Here is a 22,721-nt window from a genome sequence, read left to right on the forward strand (position 1 = left end):
GTCGAGCGCGGCGGACTCCGAGCTACGGAGCGCACAGGGGGTGGCCGTGTTTTTCACCTCGGCGCTACGAGACTGACAGTGCGAGTGCGAGTGCGAGTGCGATTGCACACTGTTGCTATTTGAGTCGTCGCACCTGGCAGGTGAATTGGCTGCGGATGAAAGAGGGAAGAGGAAGTGGTGGAAACACACAGAGAGACACCTTAGGCAGGCTGCGGAGCGCTTCCACTCTTTTACACACACACACACACACACACACACACACACACACACACACACACACACACACACACACACACACACATACTCTTGATTGGAAAGAGGCCATTCACTCCATCCCCCTTAAATTTCAACAGGTCCACAATTAAGGGAGACGCTGTTTGCTGGGATGGGGACGGTGTCGACCAATTAAATCTGCTAAAAGCGTTGCACGTCGCCGCAGCTGAGCAAACGCGCTCGTTTTTTTTCCCGAGCAAACCGAACTGAGCCGCTGCTGCCGCCGCAGAAGCACAAACAGGCCAAAAAGTAAACAAAAGCTGAAGGAAAGTGATTGGTGCGAACGGAGCAGCGGCTCTCTTAGCGGAAGAAACAAAAACAGAAACGATCTACGTGAATCTCCATACGCAAAGATCATGAACAACAAGATTCCAAGTCAATAAAGGGATTTGGAATGTTGCTATTGATCCGCAACATTTTCATGACTCTCCCTCGGTGAGAGTGTGGCCCCTCCCCCACACCCCTACCTCCACTCCCCAACCACCAATAAAACACTGGTTACAGGCTCTTTCCAGCAAGCCCATATTTCTTCTTATACAACGGTATTACATTTCCCCCCGGCTCTGAGGTGGATGAATACTCTGCGTGTGTGTGTGTGTATATATATAAATAAAGATGTGTATCCGCCAGGGGAGGAGGGACCGTTGTAAAGATTAAGGGCTTGGATGACAAGCGAGGGCACGAGCGGAGATGGATCTGTAATGGGTTTATTGCTGTGGTCAAGATTTTAAAGGTTAGCAAGAAGTCAGCTTTGACACGTCCTGGAAAAAAAAGAAAATAGCAAAAGAAAAAAAGAAAGCGCTCGAAAGCATCCTCATAGGGGGAAAAAAAACAAAAAAAAAAAAGTCCAAAGCAGGGGAAGAGGATGAGTATTAGCGCTTCATCTTCCAGCTGGAGATAAAAGGGCTTCCTGTTTGACAGAACGAGTCGGTTCTGGTTGCTGTGCAACAAAGGGGCTGGTGGGCCGGGGTCCTCTTCAAAGTTGGGGCCGTTTGAGACGCTTTCCTTTTGTTTCTGGGCTCTTCGAAGTTGCGCTTTTTCCGCTCGGACGCAACCGTCTGCGCCGGCCATTTCAACCTCAATGCTCACCGTGTTTTAGCGGCAACACACCCGAGGACATGAACCGGCATCGCCGCTGTGAAGTCGGAGGATCAGAAAGGCGGCAATGATGCACAGAACCTGGCTCTCTCTCTCTCATACACACACACACACACACACACAGACACAGACACACGCGCGAGAGCACACTCCTGTCAAAGGGGAGAGGCGGAGGAATGCCACTCTGGGAATCGTACCGGGGGCCACGTCTGCATATCTGACTAAGAGCTTAGTCAGACACACACTGAATCATATCGGAGCATCTGCAATTTCTGCACAGAAAGGGAGGGGGCGGTGGCAGGGAAACACTCCCGGCCGGGATCAGACTTCACTCAGATTAAGAGGCACGTCAGGCTTCAGCCGCCGCCGCCGTCCAACCTTGTCCGTCGCCGGTTGCTTTTGACCGGATGACACGCGCAAAGATTGTCCGTCGCGGCGGCAGATAGCAAAGTCACGGGGAGAGAGGAGACGAGAGGAGACGAGAGGAGGCGAGAGGAGGCGAGAGGAGGCGAGAGGAGGCGAGAGGAGACGAGAGGAGGCGAGAGGAGGCGAGAGAAGACGAGTGAAGACGAGTGAAGACGAGTCGCTGCGGGTGACACAAGGGGGGAACTGATGCACCTGCATGGCACGGCTAAGGCTGCGTTCAGACTGCAGGCGAATCTGATTCAAATAAGATTACTTCTCAAATCCGCTTGGCTTGAATTGAGCTACAGTGTATCTTCCCACAGACTGAGGAGCCAATGAGTTCCCTCCTCTAACCAAGGACTGCTGTTTTCTACTTCTTCTGTTCGCTCCGTTACTTTACACCTCTGCACCTGGAATGGCGCTCTCTGGTCTGGTCACATTGGGACTTGTAGAGTGACGTCACAGACAGTCAAAACCGATCGGTGCGTTTGGAGCTGTTCAGACTGAGACTCATCTCTCCAAGTTTGAAATTTGAAACGACCTCCCAAAAGTGGTTTCAATCTGCCTTGCAAAAAGATTTCAGGTGGTTTGTGACTGTTCAGACTACAAAAGAGCCATTGGGTTTCAATCTGGATGGGCTAAAAATCGGATTTCGGCTGGCAGTCCAAACAAGGCTTAACAAACACCGCCTGGAAAACCTGAATCCACTCTGGCCTGTTTCAGCTCGGCAGCCCGTTGCCATACAGTCCTGGTATGAACTTGTGTATTGAGCTTTCTCCCTCTGAAAAGCTCTCGATGGACATCGCAAATGGAAAACTCAGCTCCGCGTGCGAACAAAAATCGTCCGGCCTGGAATATTCAAAAACGCAGTTAACAGGTAATTTCGACCCATTGATTGGCTCTTCACACGGCCAGAGAGACAGAATATTCTAAATGGACCCGCGGAGGAGGAATGAAAGTGGCCTGGTTTTTTTTAATTGGAGCCGCCGAGCCGGTGTCACCTGCACATTTTTGAAGGACGGATGTGGCTGAGAGGCGTGCGGGCGGGAGACGTGCCGCTCATGCGACGAGGCTAACAGGGTGCCAGATGAATGAAAAAGGCCTGCGCGCTTCCAGTCCGCCCGCCTGGAACGGAGATACGCGGGCAGTTATGCAGCCTTTTGGAGTCTAAATCGAGCTCGGACTCCTTGAAAGCGAGTCCAAATCTGCCGCCCATCAGTCTTCATAAAGGGATCGCTCATTGAGATAAAAAGACCCCCGCTGACGAGCCGGCAAATGTCCTTCTGTTGGCTCGGAGGCTTCCGTCTGAAGCGCTTCGACTTTTTCCATGCGCTTCCTCCCAAAGAAGAAGAAGAAGAAGAAAAAAAAAAAAAAAAACACTTTTTAAAAGCACCAAAGTGGTGCTGCACAATTAATACAGTCACATTTTTTTTTTTTTTTTTTGGAAAGCACTGTGTGCTTTTGCACATTTTGTCAGAGCAAATGGACTGAATTAATATTTTAAGAAGTTTGTTTTTGAGACGTGACGGTCCAGTTTGCTCTCGGCTCCTTTTCTGTTGGGCAAAGATAACCAGCGTGTTGCGGTCCAGGTACTGGCCGGCATATGGTCACGTGACCACCTGGTGCAGAAATGAGCAGGTAGACCAAAAAACCACACACACAAAAAAAATAAATGAATATATATATATATATATAAATATATCTGAAAACCTCTGTTAGGCAGGGATTTGGGGGAGATTTAGACTTTTGCAAATTGAAATGTGCATAGTAATCGCAACATGGCATTTTAGCAAAATTGCAAAGCGCTGTTCCACTTTTATTACTCACAGCATCCACCAATGTCATGATGGTTAGTTGAAGGGCTGCGGGTTACATGTCCACCTGTGTGGATGTTCTGAGCCCACTGGCCGGCACAGACATGCACATTAGGCTAAATGGAAACTGAAAATAGTCTGTATTTGTGGGTGGCTGCGAGTGGAAGGTTATTTGTCTCGCTGCTGGTTTTTCCAGGGTGAAGCCCTGCCCACCATCACCCTCAGACAGCTGGGTGCAGCACGAGCAGTGATGGATAGATGGACACACAGATGGATGGATGGTTAGATGGATAGATGGATGAACTACCAGTCCCTCCCTCCTTCCTTCCTGCCCTCTATCCTTGGCCTTACCGATGCAGTAGCAGAGGATGACGGACAGCAGCACGGCGATCCCCACGGCAATCAGGGCGGTGCACTTCCAGGAGCAGTGTTTGGGCGACTTCTTGAACTTGAACGCCCCCCTGGACAGGCTGTTCCTTGGCAGAGGACGCGCCGGCGTGGAGTAAACCGTCCCCGTCGCCATGGTGTAGCCCGGGGCGGCCGCGCCGAAGAAAGGTGTGGTCCCCGTGCCGGTCTTAAAGAGGAAATGCCTGGCGGGAAGAGCGGAAGAGAGAGAGAATCGTTTGAAAGGTCTGAAAACAGCGACCACTAATGCTGAGTTACATCCAAACGAGCAGCTGATTGGCTGATTGTGAAACGCCCGACGGTGAGGAGGACTCCCGTACAGGGAAGTGGAAGTGGCTGGGGATCAGCGGTGGCTGGATTCCTGACATTGACGGAGGTGAAGACAAAAAGTACCTCATAAAAACAATCATCTTCCACTTGCCCTCATACAACTGGACCTCGGCTAATAGGCCATTATACCTGGGGTAATTAAGGGGGGTTTAATCAAATGCACCAAGGAGCGATCGTGCTATTAACTTTTAAACCCCACGTGAAAAGCTCTTAGGTAAATGAATTAAGCCGCGTCACCGCTCCCGCCCGCCGCTTTGCAGATTAACACCTAAAACGGCCGCAGGCTCAAGCGCAGATGGCCAGGAAGTGGACAAAGTCGACGTGCAACCCGAGAACGCCGCAGTTGAGAAGTGGATTTGTCCCTTTCCAATGCCCACAAAAAAAAAGTAGGCTCTAAATTGTCTTTCACTCTTAAATGGGCCTGTAAGTGCTTTATGAACATGGCTGCTTCTGATCAATAATGCAAAGAAAACACAGATTAAAGGTGTTGAACCACGGCTTCTATTAATTGCGAAAATCCTCATCTCTCGCTCCGACGTCCAACCACGAAAAAAAAAACTGCTCTTGCACAATTTGCGCGCTGTTTCATGTGTTCTGCAGATCCAAGTTACCGGGGCAACTGCTCATTTAAATACGCCCAAAAAAAAAAAAAAAACCCCAATAAAGCCGTGTTTGCTCATCAATTATTTGTGCGGCATCTGTGAAGTCTCGGCGTAAGTATTGCGAAGACTTTTTAATCCTGGATGGGAGTCTGCGCTAAAAGGGCTCGAGAGCGGCTAATTGGGTGCAAAATCTAGAAGCCTGGCGTTCCGCGGACGGCAAGACTTCCTAATCAGGGCCTGCCTGATTATCTGATGGGTGTGTGAAACGTTCATCGGCTGTGTTTTTCTCCGACTGGGAACTTAATGTTGTTTTCAAGGACTCGTCGGTCCGAAGTGAAGCCCGGGGAGGGAAGTTAATCAGACAATTAGTCCAATTTGAACTGATTCTATGCGGCGGCGCACGCCATCAGCGCTTTGAATCATTGCCTTCAGCCCGGGCTGCTGATTTCCCCCCCCCCCCCCACCACCACCCGCCTCCCCCCGCTGAGAATATCGCCTCCTCTGATCAATCCTGGACGAGAGAACAAATGTCAGATTCGGATCTTTTGCCTCTTTGATGCCCCGATTGACACACGCGGTCGCGGACAGATAGGGATTCCATTTAAAGGTTACCGTTCGGTCGGGGCTGGAATGACAATTGGCTGCCTGCACAACCTGGAGCGCCTCAGACTCCTCAGTCTGGAACAATCTGTGCCGGAGCCGCGGCGCTGGCGGCGGCGGCGGCAGACCCGGCAGCACGCAATTTGATATGAATTGAGGTCAAAACTTACACAACGTCGGCAGGCGACACACGTGTAGTCAGACATGAGGGAAAATAGGAGGCCATGTCTCGGGAGTTCAGTGCAAGTGGACGCAATCATGGAGGCGGCAGACAGAGAGCGGCACAGGCATGCAAGTGCACCTGTGAATGTGCGTGTGTGTGTGTGTGTGTGAGTGTGTGTGCATCTGTGTGGGGAGGGGTATGCAGCCTGTCTTATGGAGGTGACCCATTTCAAATGATGATGCAGAATATTGCTTTCCCTATATCAAGATTCAATGTATTAAAGTCTAATAATTTCACATGCTCTGTATTATGTATGTGAGTTTTCAGGTCTCCTTATTATGTGTGCGTGATATGTGCATATGTAAGCTACTGGATATCTTCAATTTATCTCTGGGATGAATAAAGTATCTATCTATCTATCTATCTATCTATCTATCCATCCATCTATCTATCTATCCATCTGTCTATCTATCTATATATCTATCTATCTATCCATCTATCTATCTATACAGTATGTGTATAAAACAAAGGTGCATATCTACCTATCTGCTTGTAAGTACATATACAGTGTGTGTGTGTGTGTGTGTGTGTGTGTGTACGAACTCATATGTTACACATAGGTCTCTGAGAACTAAAAGCACTGCTTTGCTCAGAGCAACAGAGGCTTTTTTTTATTCACTACAAAAAAAAAATTCTTAAAAAAAAATAAAACACTTTAATTAAAAACATTTAAATGAAAAAAAATACATGGAGTTACAAAGCTACAAGACATTTATATCCTTTTTGCTGAGGCTAATTCTTGCGCTAGGCGCTCTCCGCGCTAGCTCTGCTGCAGACCCCCCCCCCCCCCGCCCCCCCACCACCTCCACCCTCCAACCCACCCCTCACCCACCACTCGCCTCCACTTCAACTCTATCTCTCCCTCCCCTCCCCATAAAGTGGGCCGAGAGATGAAATGCTGTTGGACACGATTAACAAACAGCGGACCAGTGTAAACGTCTCCGGCTATACACGCCGCACGACCAGCCGTAATTGATTACGGCCAGTCTGATGCAACAAGGCACATTACTATGCTAATCCCGCCAGCTTTCAGCCGCGGCTCTGCGGAGTGAAAGAGAGTGAGACGCGCAGGAGGAGACAAAACGAGACGGCGAGTGGAAAGTGTGCGCGGAGCGAATGGCCGAGCGTCGCAGCGACCGTCTTGTGCAACGCGGGGCCCCGTCTGTCCCATTGAGGCGGCCGGGGCGACACAAAAGGCGGCTGCCACCCGGCTCTGCCTCGCGCTCTCGCGGCGCCGCTTGTCATCGGGATGACATTTGAAAACATCCTCACAGAGGACGAAAGACTGAACAGTCAGCGGGCGGATTTGTCGGGCCGGCTAAGCTCCAGCTGGACGACGCCGGGCGAGGGAAAACAATGCGGACGGAAGCGCTCGGCATGTGTAATCTGCCTATTAGCCGCGCGCCGCCGTTAGCGTTAGCATTTTCAAGGTGAAAGCGGGAATAATTGGGAAGGAGGAAAAAAAAGAGAGAAGAAAGCGAACAAGAACGCGAGCGACACCTGCACACACGTCAGGAGGTCCGCTAGCAGGTGCTAGCAAGCCTGCGCTCGTCTGAAGGTTTTCCAAGTCATTTTTTTTTTTCCCCACCTCTCCATCTTCTGAGATCAGCGTGGCGCCGTCCTGAGTCGCTCCCTGGGCGTCGGCCAAATGTTTGCGAATGGAATTAACTATATTTAAGCAGCCCGACTAAGTCCGACTTGGGAGGATCTCGGTTCTTGTGTGCATATATTTAAGAGTCAAACTCAGCCTGGAGACGGAGGATTAAAAATGAAAGTGTGGCAGCGAAGGCGTTAAAATGGCAAACACCGGCGGTTTCGCCGCGCTTGGCTACCGGGGAGCCGCGTGCAAATTTCAAAAAATTCCGGAAACAGTCACCGCCGCTCTCGCTCGCCATGTCCTGAAAGCTAAATTTTAATTGCTGCCCAAATCGACTGAAAACAGATGCACTTTTGCGCTGCCAGCAGCAACAGTGGAGGCAGCTACTGTAACCTAAAATAGGGAGGGAAAATACGGCAGGAGCTCGAGGAATCGGCCGCACAAATGCGCGCCTGGCACCGGAGGAATTGTTGGCAAAACAGAGCGAAAAGCCGGAAAAGAAGACGAGGAAAAAAAACTGGGGAAGGGAAGGAAAAAATACATCTTGAGGATTGCCACTTTGTCTCAACCACCCTTCACTTTGGCAGGTAATCAAGGAGCTAGAAGCTCCTCTTCTACTCCAAACGGCAACTTGGCAAATATCCCGCACATGACTAATCAGTCACGGTACCATCCTGAGGCAGGTGCAGTGAATGGGAGGAAAACAAAAAAAGTTCAATCTCCATCCCCTGAAGTCGGCATTACTCTGTGACTCATGGTTTCCATGCGCATCCCACACCACCAGCAGCAACACGGGGATTATTGTTTCTTTTTTTTCCCCCCACACTCCCGAGAACAATCCCAACACATCAGAACGAAAGGAAAAAAAAAAAAAAAGAAAAAAAAAGAAGCACCGCATGATGTTTCTGAAGTCAGGACATCATTTTATTTCAAGGAAAAAAGGGAGTCCCCTGACACGCCGACCCGATGAGGATTGACAGCACATTTAGAACTGTGACGTGCGGCCAGCAGCCAGTCAGCCAGCCAGTCAGCCAGTCAGCCAGTCAGTCAGCCAGTAAGCAGCCAGCAGCCAGTCAGCCAGTCAGCAGCCAGTCAGCCAGCCAGCCAGTCAGCAGCCAGTCAGCCAGTCAGCAGTCAGCAGCCAGCAGCCAGTCAGCCAGCCAGCCAGTCAGCCAGCCAGCATTCAGCCAGCAGCCAGCCAGTCAGCAGCCAGTCAGCCAGCAGCCAGTCAGCCAGTCAGCCAGCAGCCAGCCAGTCAGCAGCCAGTCAGCCAGTCAGCCAGTCAGCCAGTCAGCCAGCAGCTAGTCAGCCAGTCAGCCAGCCAGCCAGTCAGCCAGCAGCCAGCCAGTCAGCAGCCAGTCAGCCAGCAGCCAGTCAGCCAGTCAGCCAGTCAGCCAGCAGCCAGCCAGCATTCAGCCAGCAGCCAGCAGCCAGTCAGTCAGCAGCCAGTCAGCCAGCAGCCAGTCAGTCAGTCAGCCAGCATTCAGCCAGTCAGCCAGTCAGCCAGCGCTTCACAAGACACACTGCCGAGCGTCGTGAAGGCTGCTCAGGCTCAATCTCGTTAAATGTGAGCAGCGGAGAAGAAAAGGAAGGGAAGAAAGAAAGATAAGCACACAGAGGAGCGGCACACTTAAGAGCGTGCATATGTGCGAGGAGACACTCGGCGTCCTCGCGTCCGCGGAAACCTGCCGTTTCAGTCTCTCTGCATTCTGACATCGTCTCGCTTCGACAATAGCCGACGCGTATTTGTGTAAATCTACGAATTGGTAGCAAAAAAACAAAAAAAAATCCATACAAGTGGAGCCAAGTGGAAGGACGTGGATTGCAGGGGGGAAGGGGGGGGGTGTGATTAAAAGCATTTCACACATTCTAAAGAGCCGCACGCCTCTTTTCCGTGGGCACAATCGCGTCTGAATGAGCCCTTCAAAACTGCATTTTTTTTTCTCCCCCGTAATAGAGCCAAAAAAAAAAAAAGGGGGGGGGGGGGGGGGGGGAGATAAAAAGCTGGAATAAAACGGCAGATCAGATCAGAAGTGTTGAACCAACATTGATTGCAGCGATGAAAAAAGCGAAAGTCGAAAGAAAGAAAAAAATAACCCAAAACACTTCATTCAATTCAACCTTGTCATTAGGCGCATTCATAACAGCGAATGAATTTTAATCAGACGTCGCTCCCCCTTTTGTGCGACGACAAACAAGTGTGTCCTTCAGAGGAATTCTTTTCTTTTTTTTTGGGTTTTATTTGTTCGCCCGGGCTTGATTGAAAGAGATAAAGTGGAAACGCGGCGTCTTCACACGGCTGCCGAACACGATCACAGGCAGACGGCTGATAGTATTGACTCAGCAGACAGCATCCACCGTGGCGGTAGGATCTTTCTTTCTTCTATAGTAATTTTGGAGAAACACTTTCAAAAACACACACAGATACACAACCACAAACGGACAGACAGACAGACGTACAATTAATCGCCTCTAATAGCTGGCAAAGAGTGACTAACGCTGTCAAATTAGCGGCTCGCTTTTCCCGGGCGAGGTCACGTCAAAAGGAAAATATATTCACCAAAAAAAAACCCACCAAGTATGATTTACGCTCGCCGTTTCATTCAATTAGCCGTCTCGTCGGGAGTTATTTACGATGCCCGCACGCGCAAAGCCACAGTTGCTGCTGCTGCTGCTGCTGCTGCTGATGCTGCTGCTGCTGCTGCCGCTGCCACGTGGGCGATGAAATGAAATGCGTGGCGATGTTGAGGATTCCCAGGAAGTTCACAACTCCCCCCAAAAACCCAACCAACTCACAGTAGCGTCTTTGTTGGTTGACGTACAGTGAATACGTTTGTATGTATGAGTATACATATATGTAAGTATTTCATATGTGTCCTGTATTTCTGACTGGATGATTGGCCTGGATTTTGTTCTTGCTGGAAACAAGACACTCTGTTAACCCTCGGACAGTAGGAACAGGCCGACACAGGTTTATTATTAATATTAGCATTGGGGAAGATTTCCAGTCATCTAATTCCTTCCAGTCATGTCATCTATTTCGCTTCTTGCCACCGCACTGGGAGTCACGATCTCACCCTGTGGCCGCCCCGAGGAAAAATCTCTGGCTCCGCCGCTGAATACATATGTGGCGTGGCGTGACATTGCTGGCCCCCACCCCCGCCACCTTGCCCTCCCCCTCTCCCGAGGCGGCCTAATAACTACCTTCCGCAGCTCCTGTTTACATTTGCCAACCTGGTGCTTTCCCTGACACGTGCAATTACGCGGTGAACTGGGTCTTTTCCTCTTGGCCCCGCCGCCTCGCCGCCCCCCCTCCCCCAACTCCTCCCTTAACCCCCCACCCCTCCCCCCACCCACTGACACCCACTTGATTTAGAGTCGGCCACGCGGCGATAGTGATTTATGCCTCGTCTGATGATAGGTGTGCACATATTGTTTTGTCGATATGGGCCGAGATGGCTCAAGGTCGTTGGGCGGTTAGGATTCAATCACCGGTGCGTCTCCATCAGCCGGCGAAGAGCGGGGAGCGTTGCCGCCGATGCGGTGGGGACGGCGGAGGCGCTCGCCGCTACTTCCTGCTGTCACGGGCAGGAAAAAAAAAAAAATTCAAAGTCCGTATTCATCTCAGCCTCCGGTGGAGGGGATATGGGTGGGTGAGTTGGGAGGGTGAAGTGTCAGGAAAATATCAGGTCGGAATACAATCATCTACTCCGGGCCATTCCTGAGTCAGGGGCGCAGTGCACCACACTTCATTAGCCGGGATATTTTCCAGCTTTTAGCGATGAGGAGACGCGCCGGGCGCAACCACGGCGGACATCATCTGCCTGTCACGTTTCTTAAAGGGTCCGTACTGCCTCTGTTTCAAGGTCTTTGGTCCTCTTTGGTGGAGCAGCCAAAAAACGTCTAGAGATCGACATCAAGCATTGCAGTTAGCTCTCTGTTTGCAGCCTCCTCCCGCTAAAATGCTAGGTTTTTTAGCTTCCTGCTGAATCCGGTGCTTTGCTGCACATCCCACATTTTTGAGAGACCACAGAAACAAACCACGTTCCGCTGGAACATGAGCAATATGTCAAGAAAAACTCCTGACTACATCTAGAATAACATGTTTTTGTTTTTTGAAAAACAGACATTTGGGACATGTGCGACGGCACACTGCATAACTTCTGCATCTCTCCTGTTTTTTTTTCTTCCCACTGGCTTCACAATTACGTTTACCGCCTCGGTTGTGTTCCGTCAAAGAACACGTTTCACTCCAGTGAGACCGCCGGCGGTCGGGCTGTTAATTCTCCGGAGCCGCCAGCTGATCAGGAGTCGCTGAATATCAGTCGGCGGCCGATCGATGGGAGAGCCCCTGGTCGCCGCGTTGGGACACACCGCCCGTGCGTGCGCGTCCATCCGATTCAGCAATCAGCAACTTGATTGTCAATGTATACAAGGCGAGGGAGACAAACAAACCGCCAGGCTTTGCTCACAGATCGTCAGGCCATCATCGCTCGGCGCCGTGATGTAGACGCAGAGCTCCTTCACAAATATATTTGCCGCTTACGTTTTTTTTTGTTTTTTTTTCCTTACGGGCTGAGATTCACGCCTGATAGTGCCAACACAGCATCCATCCCACAGAGATTAGTGACACTTTGGAGAGGAGGAAGGAACATAAAATATATAAAAAAAAGCCTCAGCGGCGGTAAACAGCACGATGGAGCCTCAAAAAGGAAGGTGCGGGCATCATTGTGAAGCTGATGATTCATGTTTGTCAACAGAAATGCACCATGCCTGCTTTAGTCGTGACCGTGTGAGTCACTGCCAACCCTGCTGGGTTTTTGCATTTTTTTATTATTAATACGGGCCAATATCTGTTCTATTAGCGCATCCAAACGGGCCAGCGGATTAAACAGAGAGGATTTAATTTGGGGGGTCGGAAAAATGAAAAGAGGCATAAAGGCAATCAAACTGTGCGGGCGGTTTAAAAAGCGCAGATGAAAAAACAAAAGTGTAACCGCCGTGAGCAAACGGAGGGTGGAAAATGAAAACAACCCCCCCCCCCCACACACACACACCTGGTGGTCGCGGGTCACTCACCTGCTCTCCAGGGCCACATTGCTGCCCAGGACCCAGCTGTCCTGCAGCTGGACGCATTCCGCCGTACTTTGCAAGTCGGCCGCCAGGCCTGCTGTGGGCGGCGGGCTCGGGCTCCTCTGATTGGCCAGTGAGCTGCGGCTCAGGGACGTGATGGACGGGTGCGTCTTGTGCGGAGGCGGGGCCGGCGGGAGGGGAGGCGGGCACTGCTGACCGGATAGGTGGTCACCTGCAGAGAGGCAGAAGAGGGGGTGGGGAGGAGGCATCTGAGGGTCAGCCTGCGTCTCATTCACAGCTATTAACATAAAGATGCAAATAAAAAAAATGACAACGATAAAAGCACACAGTTTTTTTTTTGCTGATTGGAAATTCAGAGTTGCGACAGAAGTTTGATAGTGGACGCCGGGAAGCAAACAGCACCTGCCGGGGGCGACGCATTAAAATGAGATGCAACCACTGCAAAAAAAGTAAAAAAGAAAAAAAGAAACTAAAAGAAAATCAAGGAGTGTTTTTATGGCAAAGCGCACAATAATAGTCGCAGAAAAGGCGGCCACGCAGCCGACAGTTGGGTTCCCTTAAACAGAAGGTCACTGGGAGTGGCAGCTGTTCTTTTATGGTCGCTTAACACAGTGTTTCACGTTTGATTACAGCCGGCGAAGACTCTCAAATGACTAATGACCAGAACATCCATTAGAGCTCTGAGAGAACAGGTTTTCCAATTTCACACAAAGCTGTGTAATTGGCCCCCAGAATGGCATGTGGCGATTATCTATCCATCTTCCCTCTTTAAAAAGGTAGAGAAAAAAGAGAGAGAGGAAAAAAATCCCACAGTGCTGACAATTCTGATTTGCTCCGATGAGCTCCAAATGGGTATCATCTTCGCCGCCCGCCGCCGGGGGGTGGGGGTAGGGGGTTGTGCCTTTAAGGAGATTGTTTTTTTTTTTGCACTGACCGCGTGTTGTTTTTTTTTTGTGGAGTTGAGACTTCAAGGAGCAGTTTAGCCCTGGTTTATAATCTTATCTGTCGTTCAAAGATGCTTTGTTTTGTTTTGTTTTGGGGGCGGTGGGGGTTTATTGGGCGGTGTAACATTCTAGAGAAAAGCCAACACAATGGCAAACAGCATCGGCATGTAGATCAGGCGTCTGGATCAGCCTCCCATAGATCTCGCTTTCAGGTCAACATTTCCGCTGGTGCGGAACCTCTCCGGAGAAGAAAGAATGGCGAGCGGTCGCCGCTTCCATCTGCCCGGTGTGTCTCCGTACGCACTGCCTGAATGAACAGACCCCGGTCTTTTGTCCTCCCCTTTCTCCGGTTGTTCCTGCTCCACGGAAAGCAATCAAGTCGCCTTTGCAAAAGCCGTGAGAGGGAGTTGTCCGTTCCTGCTTTAAAAGACCTCTGCGGGGCCGAGGCCACAGATCAAACTGACAGTCAATAGTGGAGGATCGCAAAACTCCTCTTGTTGTCCCTCCTCGTGAGGTTCTACCTTTAAAGGCTCCGGACAAGGTCCATTGCTTGATCTTTCCCTTTTTTTTTTTACCTTATTTTTCATCCCAGTCTACAGCGGATGAGACGCTGCCCAGGGAGAGGAATCAGGCGTTGGGTTTCAATGAACTGTGAGGCGAAATTTCAAGGAAAACTTTTGAAAATTTGATCACAAAAATGAAGAAATAAACAGGCGAGGGCCAAGCAAAATTACTGTGAATAGATGAGGCTACACCGAGTGCACTTAGGCCACAGAGCAGCGCTACATTGGGACCTGAAGAGGAAGAGCAGAAGAAAAGCAGCAGAAGATGGAGAGAGAATTTCAAGGAAGTACAGTTGATCAACAAGGTTGAAATAGTGCTTGTAGCTCGTATTGGCCAAAAGGAACGCCGCTCTAGTGCAGCTCATCGCTCACGTCAGCTGAATGTTCAGGGCGTCAGAAATGATTCTGCAAACCTCTCTCAACCTCAAGAAAGCGCACAAACTTTTTATTGGTGAATTAAAATTTTGCAATTTTAAATTTTGAAATTCAAAAAAAGGACTGTGTTTTACACTTACTACAAGGTTGAACAAGAAAGTTGTTGTTGAAAGTATATATATATATATATATATATATATATATATATATATGTATATTCTTTTGTTGTTGTTTTTCTTCTGTGCAGTGCTATGGCGCAGTGCGCCGCCGCATCCTCAATTGGAAGGACGCAGGTAATTGCACCGCCAAGAGTTTTAAATGACAAAGCATTTCTCATCCTTGCCCTTGTGCCTCTATTTGTCCACCGAGGGACTTTGATGCGCAACAGCAGCTGATCAATGCTGACAAACTCACTTCGACGAGAGGAAACGCGTTTCATCGCCATATCATTTGTGCCGCTGCGATGAAATAACCTTTCAAGTGCGGCCATGAAAGTTACTGGAGCGGCGGCAGAGGTTCTCTCCCGCTTCAATTGGGAATGCTGAAATGAAAATGACTGGGTCAGTCTTGAAGCCCGGTCAATCTGAAATCTCGTTCATCCATCGTGGAAAAGGTCTCGTCTCAATTTTAGCATAAAGAAACCAACCACCATGGTCCCATCTGTGACTAAAACAGGAAGCGGCTGCAGCAACCTTCCGTAAAATGAAATAACTATCAATCCTGGCTGATGCTCAACAGAGTAGCGTGGGTTGGATGAGAAGAAGAAGGACACAGGAAAGCTTTCAGGGCTGCATCTACTATCACCTGACGCACCGGCAGCAAACCTCAAATTGCCTCAGTAAAAAAAATTGATTGGTTATCTCCGAAGGCGGCAGTCGGCGGATTCGTCCAATCGCCGTTCTATTTTTGATTTTGTTTAATCAGCTCTTTCTCCAGATGGACATGCGAAAATGAATCCAATGTATTTAGGAGGGGCTCCATCTGCCTTGTCAGCGTGAAAGTTGACCAGAAGCAAAGACCCGAACGGTCGCTTTTATGAGCGATGAACGCCGTTCGATCTGTTTACTGCGCGGCCGAGTATTTGCATGCAGACGGAGCAAAGTGAGGCAGATACACGCTGAGAGATGAATGGAGCGGAGGCCAATGAGAAGTGACGTGATTCAGCTGTGCCGCCCGCCACAGACTACAATTAATTAAAGACTGCGGAGTTCGGTTGAACCCAATCAAATATGATCCACTCATCACCCCCAAAGCACCTTGTTCAAAGTCAATCCAGAATCCTTCAACATCATCCGCCGGCCATCAACTGCTGCACCTGCATATATATATATATACACACACTAGATGTGTATATATATATATAAAATATACATTAAATGCTGTCATGACTTTGTGGTAATGAATATAAGACATCCCACTCATCTCCTGGGCTAGACTGTGATCCCCATTAGAAAAGTGCTAAGTAGGCTAATAGAAATGTGGATTATCCAGCAACACTGGATGGTTTGACTTCACCTCTGGGTCTCATTCTGCTATATGAGCCTGAGAGCCGCCAGCAGCTCCACTTTGCTCTCTTCGCGAGAAGCAGCTTTTCCCCCTGCAATCAGCAGCAGACGCCGGAGCAACCTCACAACGTCAGTGGGGGGTTGAGGGGGGGTAGAGGGGGGGATAAAACAGGGGAGACGTAAATACATGAGGGGTGGAAAAGAGAGCAGGGATGCATTTTAATGTAAATGTTAAGATGCTCTGGTTGAGACTTCGGTGAAGGAAGAGCTCCAGCACACAAAACGCTTCTTTAATCGTACTCACGCTTGCCACAGTGAATACATTACCCCCCTCCAACCCCCGCCGCCTCTATACACACATCCCTATTACACAGTACAAACGAAGATACATGACATATTGTGTAAATCAGCATCCATTTATCTTGGTGTCTAAATATTGATCTACCGGCACATGGTGCAAGTTGATTGCCCTTGTTCGCTGCCACTGCTGCTGCTGCTGCTGCAGCTGCTGCTGCTGCTGCTGCTGCTGCGCTACACGCAATAAACAGGACAGAGCTTTCCAAGGCAGCTCTGCCGCTGTGATTCCAAGCCCAGCACGGATGCTGGAACATTACCAACTGGTCGACTGTTCTCAGGACAAGAACGTAAAGAATGGCACTTTTATCGTCTGCTCCTAAAGTGGCTTTGGACACGGTTTGAACACCACGGGACATTGTTTCTCACGTAGCTCGTTGTAAGGCAGTTGTTGAGATTCCATAAAAAAAAAAAAGTCTTGTCTTTTCAAAAAGCAAGTACGGTAAAAAAAAAAAAATAATAAAATAAAAAAAAGCAACTTTTCAACACTTAAGTTTGTCTTTTCTAAAAGCAAGTGTGGTGCAAATAAATGAAGTGATATAAAGTGACGACGAGAATAAAGAAGAAAAACTGCAGAGAAGTGGAGAGATTTTAGGAATTGTCAATTGGCCAGATTGTAATTAATCCTGTAGTCACGTTTCTCCAGTCGCTCGTTATGGAAACAGAAGACGCAAACAGCAAAAACCGCCCATCGCTCGCACCATGCCAGAGTTTATTCGACAAAAACCTGTTTCCATCCAACAGTTTGCACATTGGCTCCGTTTTGAAAAACAGTGGAAAAGAAGCAAAACTCTTTTTTTTTTTTTTTTTTGAAAATTAGAGGAAGTTTTTGTAGAAAAAGCTTTTTTTCTGATTTTTTTTGGTTTCTGTTCACACACATTTTCTAATTCGACATTCTTGAGAATCCACGCTAATCCACTTTATTGAAACTCAACCACTGTCACATTAAATGGTGCCCTTGGCACCAATGGGGAGCCTCATGCTGCTGTTACCATCTGGCTACACTGACAGTGAATAAATCTGATTGGCTTGTTTGAAATAATCACCTCTCAAGTTGTTTTTTTTCTCTCCATCTCTCTTTTTGGAAGCTCTTCTTTCCCAGACTGGCGGGGTTAAGTACAAGTTTATCGGGCCCGTCGTCTTAAAAAACGACTGGATGTGAACATACAGAGGAAGCAGTGTGAGGCATCCTCGGCTGATCGCGTGTCAATAACTGACAACATGCTAAAAAGACGAGCATCCGACGACTGTAACACGGACGACAACACGTTTCCAGGTGCAAGCGGCGTGCTGAGCGCAGTGTTCTCGGAATCCCCCTAAACCTTCAAAGGCAAAGGATTGGACGGGCGGCAAATCTGACAGCATAATCCCTCGACGAACTATGGAAACAGAAAACCCCATGAGCTGAATTAAACCTCCGGGATGCATACTCAAAGCTTTAGGGTGTAAATGCCGCTCCCGCCGCGCTTCAAAAGCCACATCGGATTCGGCCGCGGTGAGAGGAAGTGACTCAGTGTTTGAGGCAAGTTGGAGAGAATGAGTGTTTAAAGAAAGACTGGGCTGTTTGTTTGTTTTTTTTTTTTATTCTCCGTAAAGGTAGGCAACACAAAACGCAGGCCCATTTATTTCTCTTTCTCTGCCGCTTGTACAAAGCACCGACGTGGCTGCGCTTTATATCACGTCTCAGGCTGCTTTATGTTTTCACGTTACAAACAGCCATTATTGTTTGTTCCGGCAAAATGAGAACTGTGAAATGTAAACACAAGCGGAATAACACAAAGAGCCTAATCCCGAGGAGATAATGGCTGGTTTGTTTTCGCCAGGAACTGTGTATGAAATAAATTTCAAGTACGGACCTCCGAACAGCGAAGACCAAACACATGTTTGCACATCTCACGTTTCCATTTGCATTTTTCGGTCCCTTTGACCGGACTCTCCTGCAAGCTGTCGGCTACCTCGGCCCCGCCAGGATCTTCCACTGCTGGCGGGAGGCTTCCAGGAGTGGGTTTGCGTTCTAATCCCTGACGTGGGAACAGAACAGGACGCCTCCGCCGGGTGAAAACTCACACGCGTTAAACTCCGCAAAACAGCGCGGCCATCAGTGCCGACGGGTTCGCTCTGAACTCTCCGTGTCCTCTGCTGGCAGCCGGTCGTTTGAAGTCCCACTCGGGGGAACGTCGGTCCACAAATTTGTGCGCGTGGTGGCACTTCACCTCTTTGAATTACACACTCGCCTTTGCGTATAGCGGCTGTAACGCCGGGTTCGCCAAGGACAAATGGCGGCGAAAAAAATTGAGACTTAAAGAAAAAAATAAACAAGCGAAAAAAAAAAAAGAAACACAACTTGGCATTGTCTCCAGTTTCAGGCTCGCGGGGAGTTGAGCCGGCCTTCAAAGTGCAGCCGCAGTGACTGGGAAGGCAGATGAAACAGCTGTGAGGCTTATAGGCGCGCGCTTTGAAACCAGATCAAAACGGACGCCTCCCTTTGCACGATTCCTCGACGTCGGCTTGTCATCATCACCATCAGCAACATGCTCTTACAGGGCCACTGTGATTAATTCTGCACTCAGGCAATCAGACTCATTCCCTTCTTAGCGGGCGCCTGCAATATATATCAAATGATGCTTTGAGAAGCCGGAGGAGCGCGTCCCCGTGTAATTCCACTTACGTGCAGCATCTGAAATGCTTCTTTTTTCGCTTTGGAACTTTTTCTCACTTTAGTTGGCCACGCGTCTCGGCTTCAGTGAACACTGAGAGCTGCGACGAAATAAAGTCCTTGTGAGTGAACTGTGCCCGCATCGCGCATTCCCCGTAGGAAGCATTAGTTGTGATACGCTGAAGTGTTTTGGGTCCCACCATTCAAAGAAGCGAAGTCGGTTTGAAAGCGGCAGAGGCCATCCACGTCTTTAAGATAAGCTCCAATTTTTAACTCACTCCCTTTCTTGGACTGGAGCTGGTTGCCCATTCTTCACACTCACACGTTCCCTTCTCCACAGAGTCTTGTTGCACAGTGTTCCGAACGGCGCGCTGATACACAATCAAAAGGCGTTTTGTGGTTGCGAAGCGCGACGGCTAGTCCCCATATTCACAAAGTGCTGCAAAAGACCTTTTGTTATTTTTTCCCCCCTCTCCATTAAGAGACGGATTCAACCGCTAATGGAAGCGAAAGGGCGTTTTCTTTGACTTCACCAATGGGAAAATTGTGTTGCATGGGGGAAAAAAAAAATGACAAAAGTGTTGAATTATGAAGAATTCCATCAAAACAGAGGACGGAGCTCAGAGGCCGGCGCTTTTTCAATCACAGCAGGCGCCTTTGTTTTCAAGCTGATAATTACATTTGAGGATGCGACGTCTTCACTCTGAAAAGTTCAAATTTAAATGAAAACAGCAGCGAGGCACGACGACAGCGGCTTCACGTTTTTGATTCATACGAAATTAACCCCCCAGCAGGACGTGTGTCACACAGCACGTCTACGCTGCGGCGTCACTGACACTGACTGGGGGCGTTAGCGTGTGCACATTTCTACTGAGACTGTAGGATTTAATGAGGATGTCTGTTGGCAAACACATAATCAAACAATTATTTACAATGCACATCGAAATTGTGACCACTTGTGCAAATTACAATATTTTCCAGAAGATTTAAAAAAAACATTGAATGTAGGGAGAGATAAGAACTAATTGCTGAGCACATGCTAGTGAGGCCAAACACCAACTTGAGAAAATGCGCACGGAAACAATGGTGCTGGTATTCAAACCTCATTTTCCCAGTCACAAAGGAAAAAAGGGAAGTCACACACTGGAAAGTCAAGGAGTTAACCGTTATTTAATTTGAGTCTATTGGTTGAGAGAAGGGAGAAGGTAATCTCATTAGCTTTAGAGTGCTACTGTACGGGAGCAACCAGGCGTCACCACACAAAACACTCCCGCAACCCTCAAAGACTAAGACACAGCAACGTTTGCTTATCTATGCAGAGCCAAATACAAGCAACTTTATAGAATAAATGTGTTATAATTATTATTATTATTATTATTATTGTTATTAATATTATCATTATTATTATCATATTATTATTATTATTGTCAGAGTTTGGAGCAGGTCTCGCCTTCCTGGGAGAAGTGTTGCGGTGTCATTAGTAAACCCTCTCTCTGCCCACGAGAGGCGGCGGCAGTTCTCTTTAGCGACTCGGCAGCGGCGGAGGCGGCGGCGTCTCGCTGCGAGGAGGGCGGAGTCTGAACCCTGTGGATTCCAGGAGCGTTTCAACAACCTTGCCCTGGGTGCGTTGGGGGGATTTACTCTGCAAAGAGAGCTGGCAATTTTTCAGGGACTTGGGGGTTTTGAAAAGTAGAGGGTGGGGGGGGCTTCGAGTGGGAGGAGAGGTGAGCAGAAGCAGCGTGATTTCCATCATATTTCCTGCCAGAGCGCCGCCGCTGCTCCCGCTGCTCCCGCTGCTCCCGCCCGACCCGGGCCCCCATCCCTCCTCCGACTGGCAATCTGATCAAAGACTCCACTGTCTTTCAAGCCATTTGTTCTCTGCAGGGGCGCCGCGGTGTTCCTTCAAGCGTTACGTAACGGCTGCCTGCCGGAGAAAGTCGTCATCCCATACATTAAACGTAGGCTGAGATTCTGTTCCCACCCCCTTCACCCTCTTTTCCCATGTGGCTCTAAAGTGTCTGCCGCGCCGCGAGTCCCCTCGACGGGCGGACGCCACGGCCAGCGGCCCCGCTGACGGCTGCCTCGGCCCCCGAGTGGCCACAGAGGTGATTTACAGTGTTTCCGAGGTGAAGGAGAAGGAGGAGAAGCTGCTTGACTGGAACGGGGCGAGAGAAAACATGGCAGAACAGGGAGATACGAGTCCGGCGCTAGAAAGCAAATGAAAGCTGAAGGGAAATTTCCATATCTCGCTGGGCGAACAGAGGATTTACACTGGAGGGAGTGGGAAGAGGGGGGGGGCGTAGGTGACGGCGGAAATGCAATTAATAATGACAGTTTAGGGTTATTTTTTATATGTATAATTTTTTTTCAAGGGTGGTTGCGCGTTAGTTGTAATTTGCAGTGATCTAACAAGCAGCGTGATTAAGATGTTGTCTGATTATTTCTTTATTTTTTTTGATTGGGACGCAAAACAATGCTGTCAGCTGGGCTCAAGACTAAAATAAACCAGCGAACACCCCCGGGGAGGTCAGTGTATCATCTGCATGAGAAAAAAAAAGAAACAAAAACACAGTGGTGTGCATATTAATTATTGAGGAAAAGCAAAAGCAAAATATCTTTTTTTTCTTCTTCTTCTTCTTCACTGAACTATGCTCCGTTCTTCAAATGTTTTACAACTAACTGCCGCTTGTTCCAACTGTTAGTCCCAGGGCCGCCATCCCAAAATGGAGGGACGATGTTTTATCCTGACGTTCCCTTCTCGAGGAAGAGCCTCAAATCGAATAAAAGACTGCGTGCAGCCGCACGGGGCTGTTAGAAAGACAGAAAACAAACAAGCCCTGCACTTCCCTGCAAAATCCCAGGCCGCCATTCATCTAATTTCATCTGTAAAGACGCCAGCGATGCAGCGCAGAGTCAGATGCAGTCTCGGTGTGACGGCTTCGCCGCAGATGGTGGATCATCATACAGAAGACGGCCGCTCGGCGCTTCCCTCTGACAGCTCTCGGATTACGCAGCAATTACACTCCTGCTCCAAAAGCTACTTTGACAATTAGCCCACTGACGGAAAAGAAACACTTATTTGCACTCCGTCATGCGTGAGCAGCTTCGGCTTCCTTGTTTGTCCAGAGTTAGAGGCAGAGACAGAGAGAGAGAAAGAGAGAGAGAGAGAGATGGCGTTGCACACCTTGTTAAAGAAAGAAAAAATGGGTAGAGTTGCGAGTTTGAAGCGGCACAGACGAACGGCGGCTGCGGCTCCACACCTCAGCGCTTGCTCCTCGTTGTATTTGCTCAAACCTGCCGAGCTGAAAGCTGGCAGAGTTTGCAGGGAAGTGAGCCAGTTCTGAGCAAGATTCGCATCGATTTGTGCTTAAACAACCATTAACTTTATCAATCTGTCGATCCGGGTTCACTCTGGGCCGCGCTTAGCGGTTCCATCGCCTGCCAGCGCGGAATTAGCAAATTAATATGCACAGCAGGAGACGTGCAATATTTTACTGTTTGTTTTTAGAACAAAGCATTCTTGACAAAAAGCTGCGTTGATTACGAAATGACTGCTTAAATACTTTTTGGCGGAGGCAAATCAACAATATAAATCACTGCTGGAGGATTTAATCATTTCTGTTTCTGCCACGTGTAGGTCAAGTGTTGTGGCTTCTGTTGACTGAAATGAGATTGTGAGAACAACAACGAGCATGTTTCAGCAAGACTGTGGGACGTTCCCCCTGGGAAACCTTCCTCTTTTCTCTGAAAAAATTGGCCGACTGAGAGGCAAAGATGGCAAAGAAACATCGAAGCTGCTTTTTTAGCACGTCGGGGGATTTGCCATGTCGCAAATTCAGTCGACATTTTGGTGGGAAACGCAGAGAAACGAGGAAAATGCTCA

The 22,721-nt window shown here is 48.9% G+C and overlaps 1 protein-coding gene across 5 annotated transcripts in view; it reads right to left on the reverse strand.

Moving 5' to 3' along the window:
- The window catches only part of LOC142878541 (teneurin-3), a 136,683-nt gene that overhangs the window by 70,324 nt on the left and 43,638 nt on the right, over positions 1 to 22,721 (reverse strand). For all 5 annotated transcript variants that reach the window (XM_076012375.1, XM_076012374.1, XM_076012373.1 and 2 more), the window contains 2 exons: positions 12,427 to 12,652; positions 3,942 to 4,180 (listed from right to left, as the gene is read on the reverse strand). In XM_076012375.1, the coding sequence (XP_075868490.1) occupies positions 3,942 to 4,180; positions 12,427 to 12,652 (465 nt within the window). The remainder of the gene's footprint in view (positions 1 to 3,941; positions 4,181 to 12,426; positions 12,653 to 22,721) is intronic.

The sequence above is a fragment of the Nelusetta ayraudi genome, unplaced genomic scaffold (assembly GCF_046127955.1).
Source record: "Nelusetta ayraudi isolate G7.1 ecotype Tasmania unplaced genomic scaffold, CSIRO-AGI_Nayr_v1 ptg000005l, whole genome shotgun sequence".
NCBI lineage: Eukaryota > Metazoa > Chordata > Actinopteri > Tetraodontiformes > Monacanthidae > Nelusetta > Nelusetta ayraudi.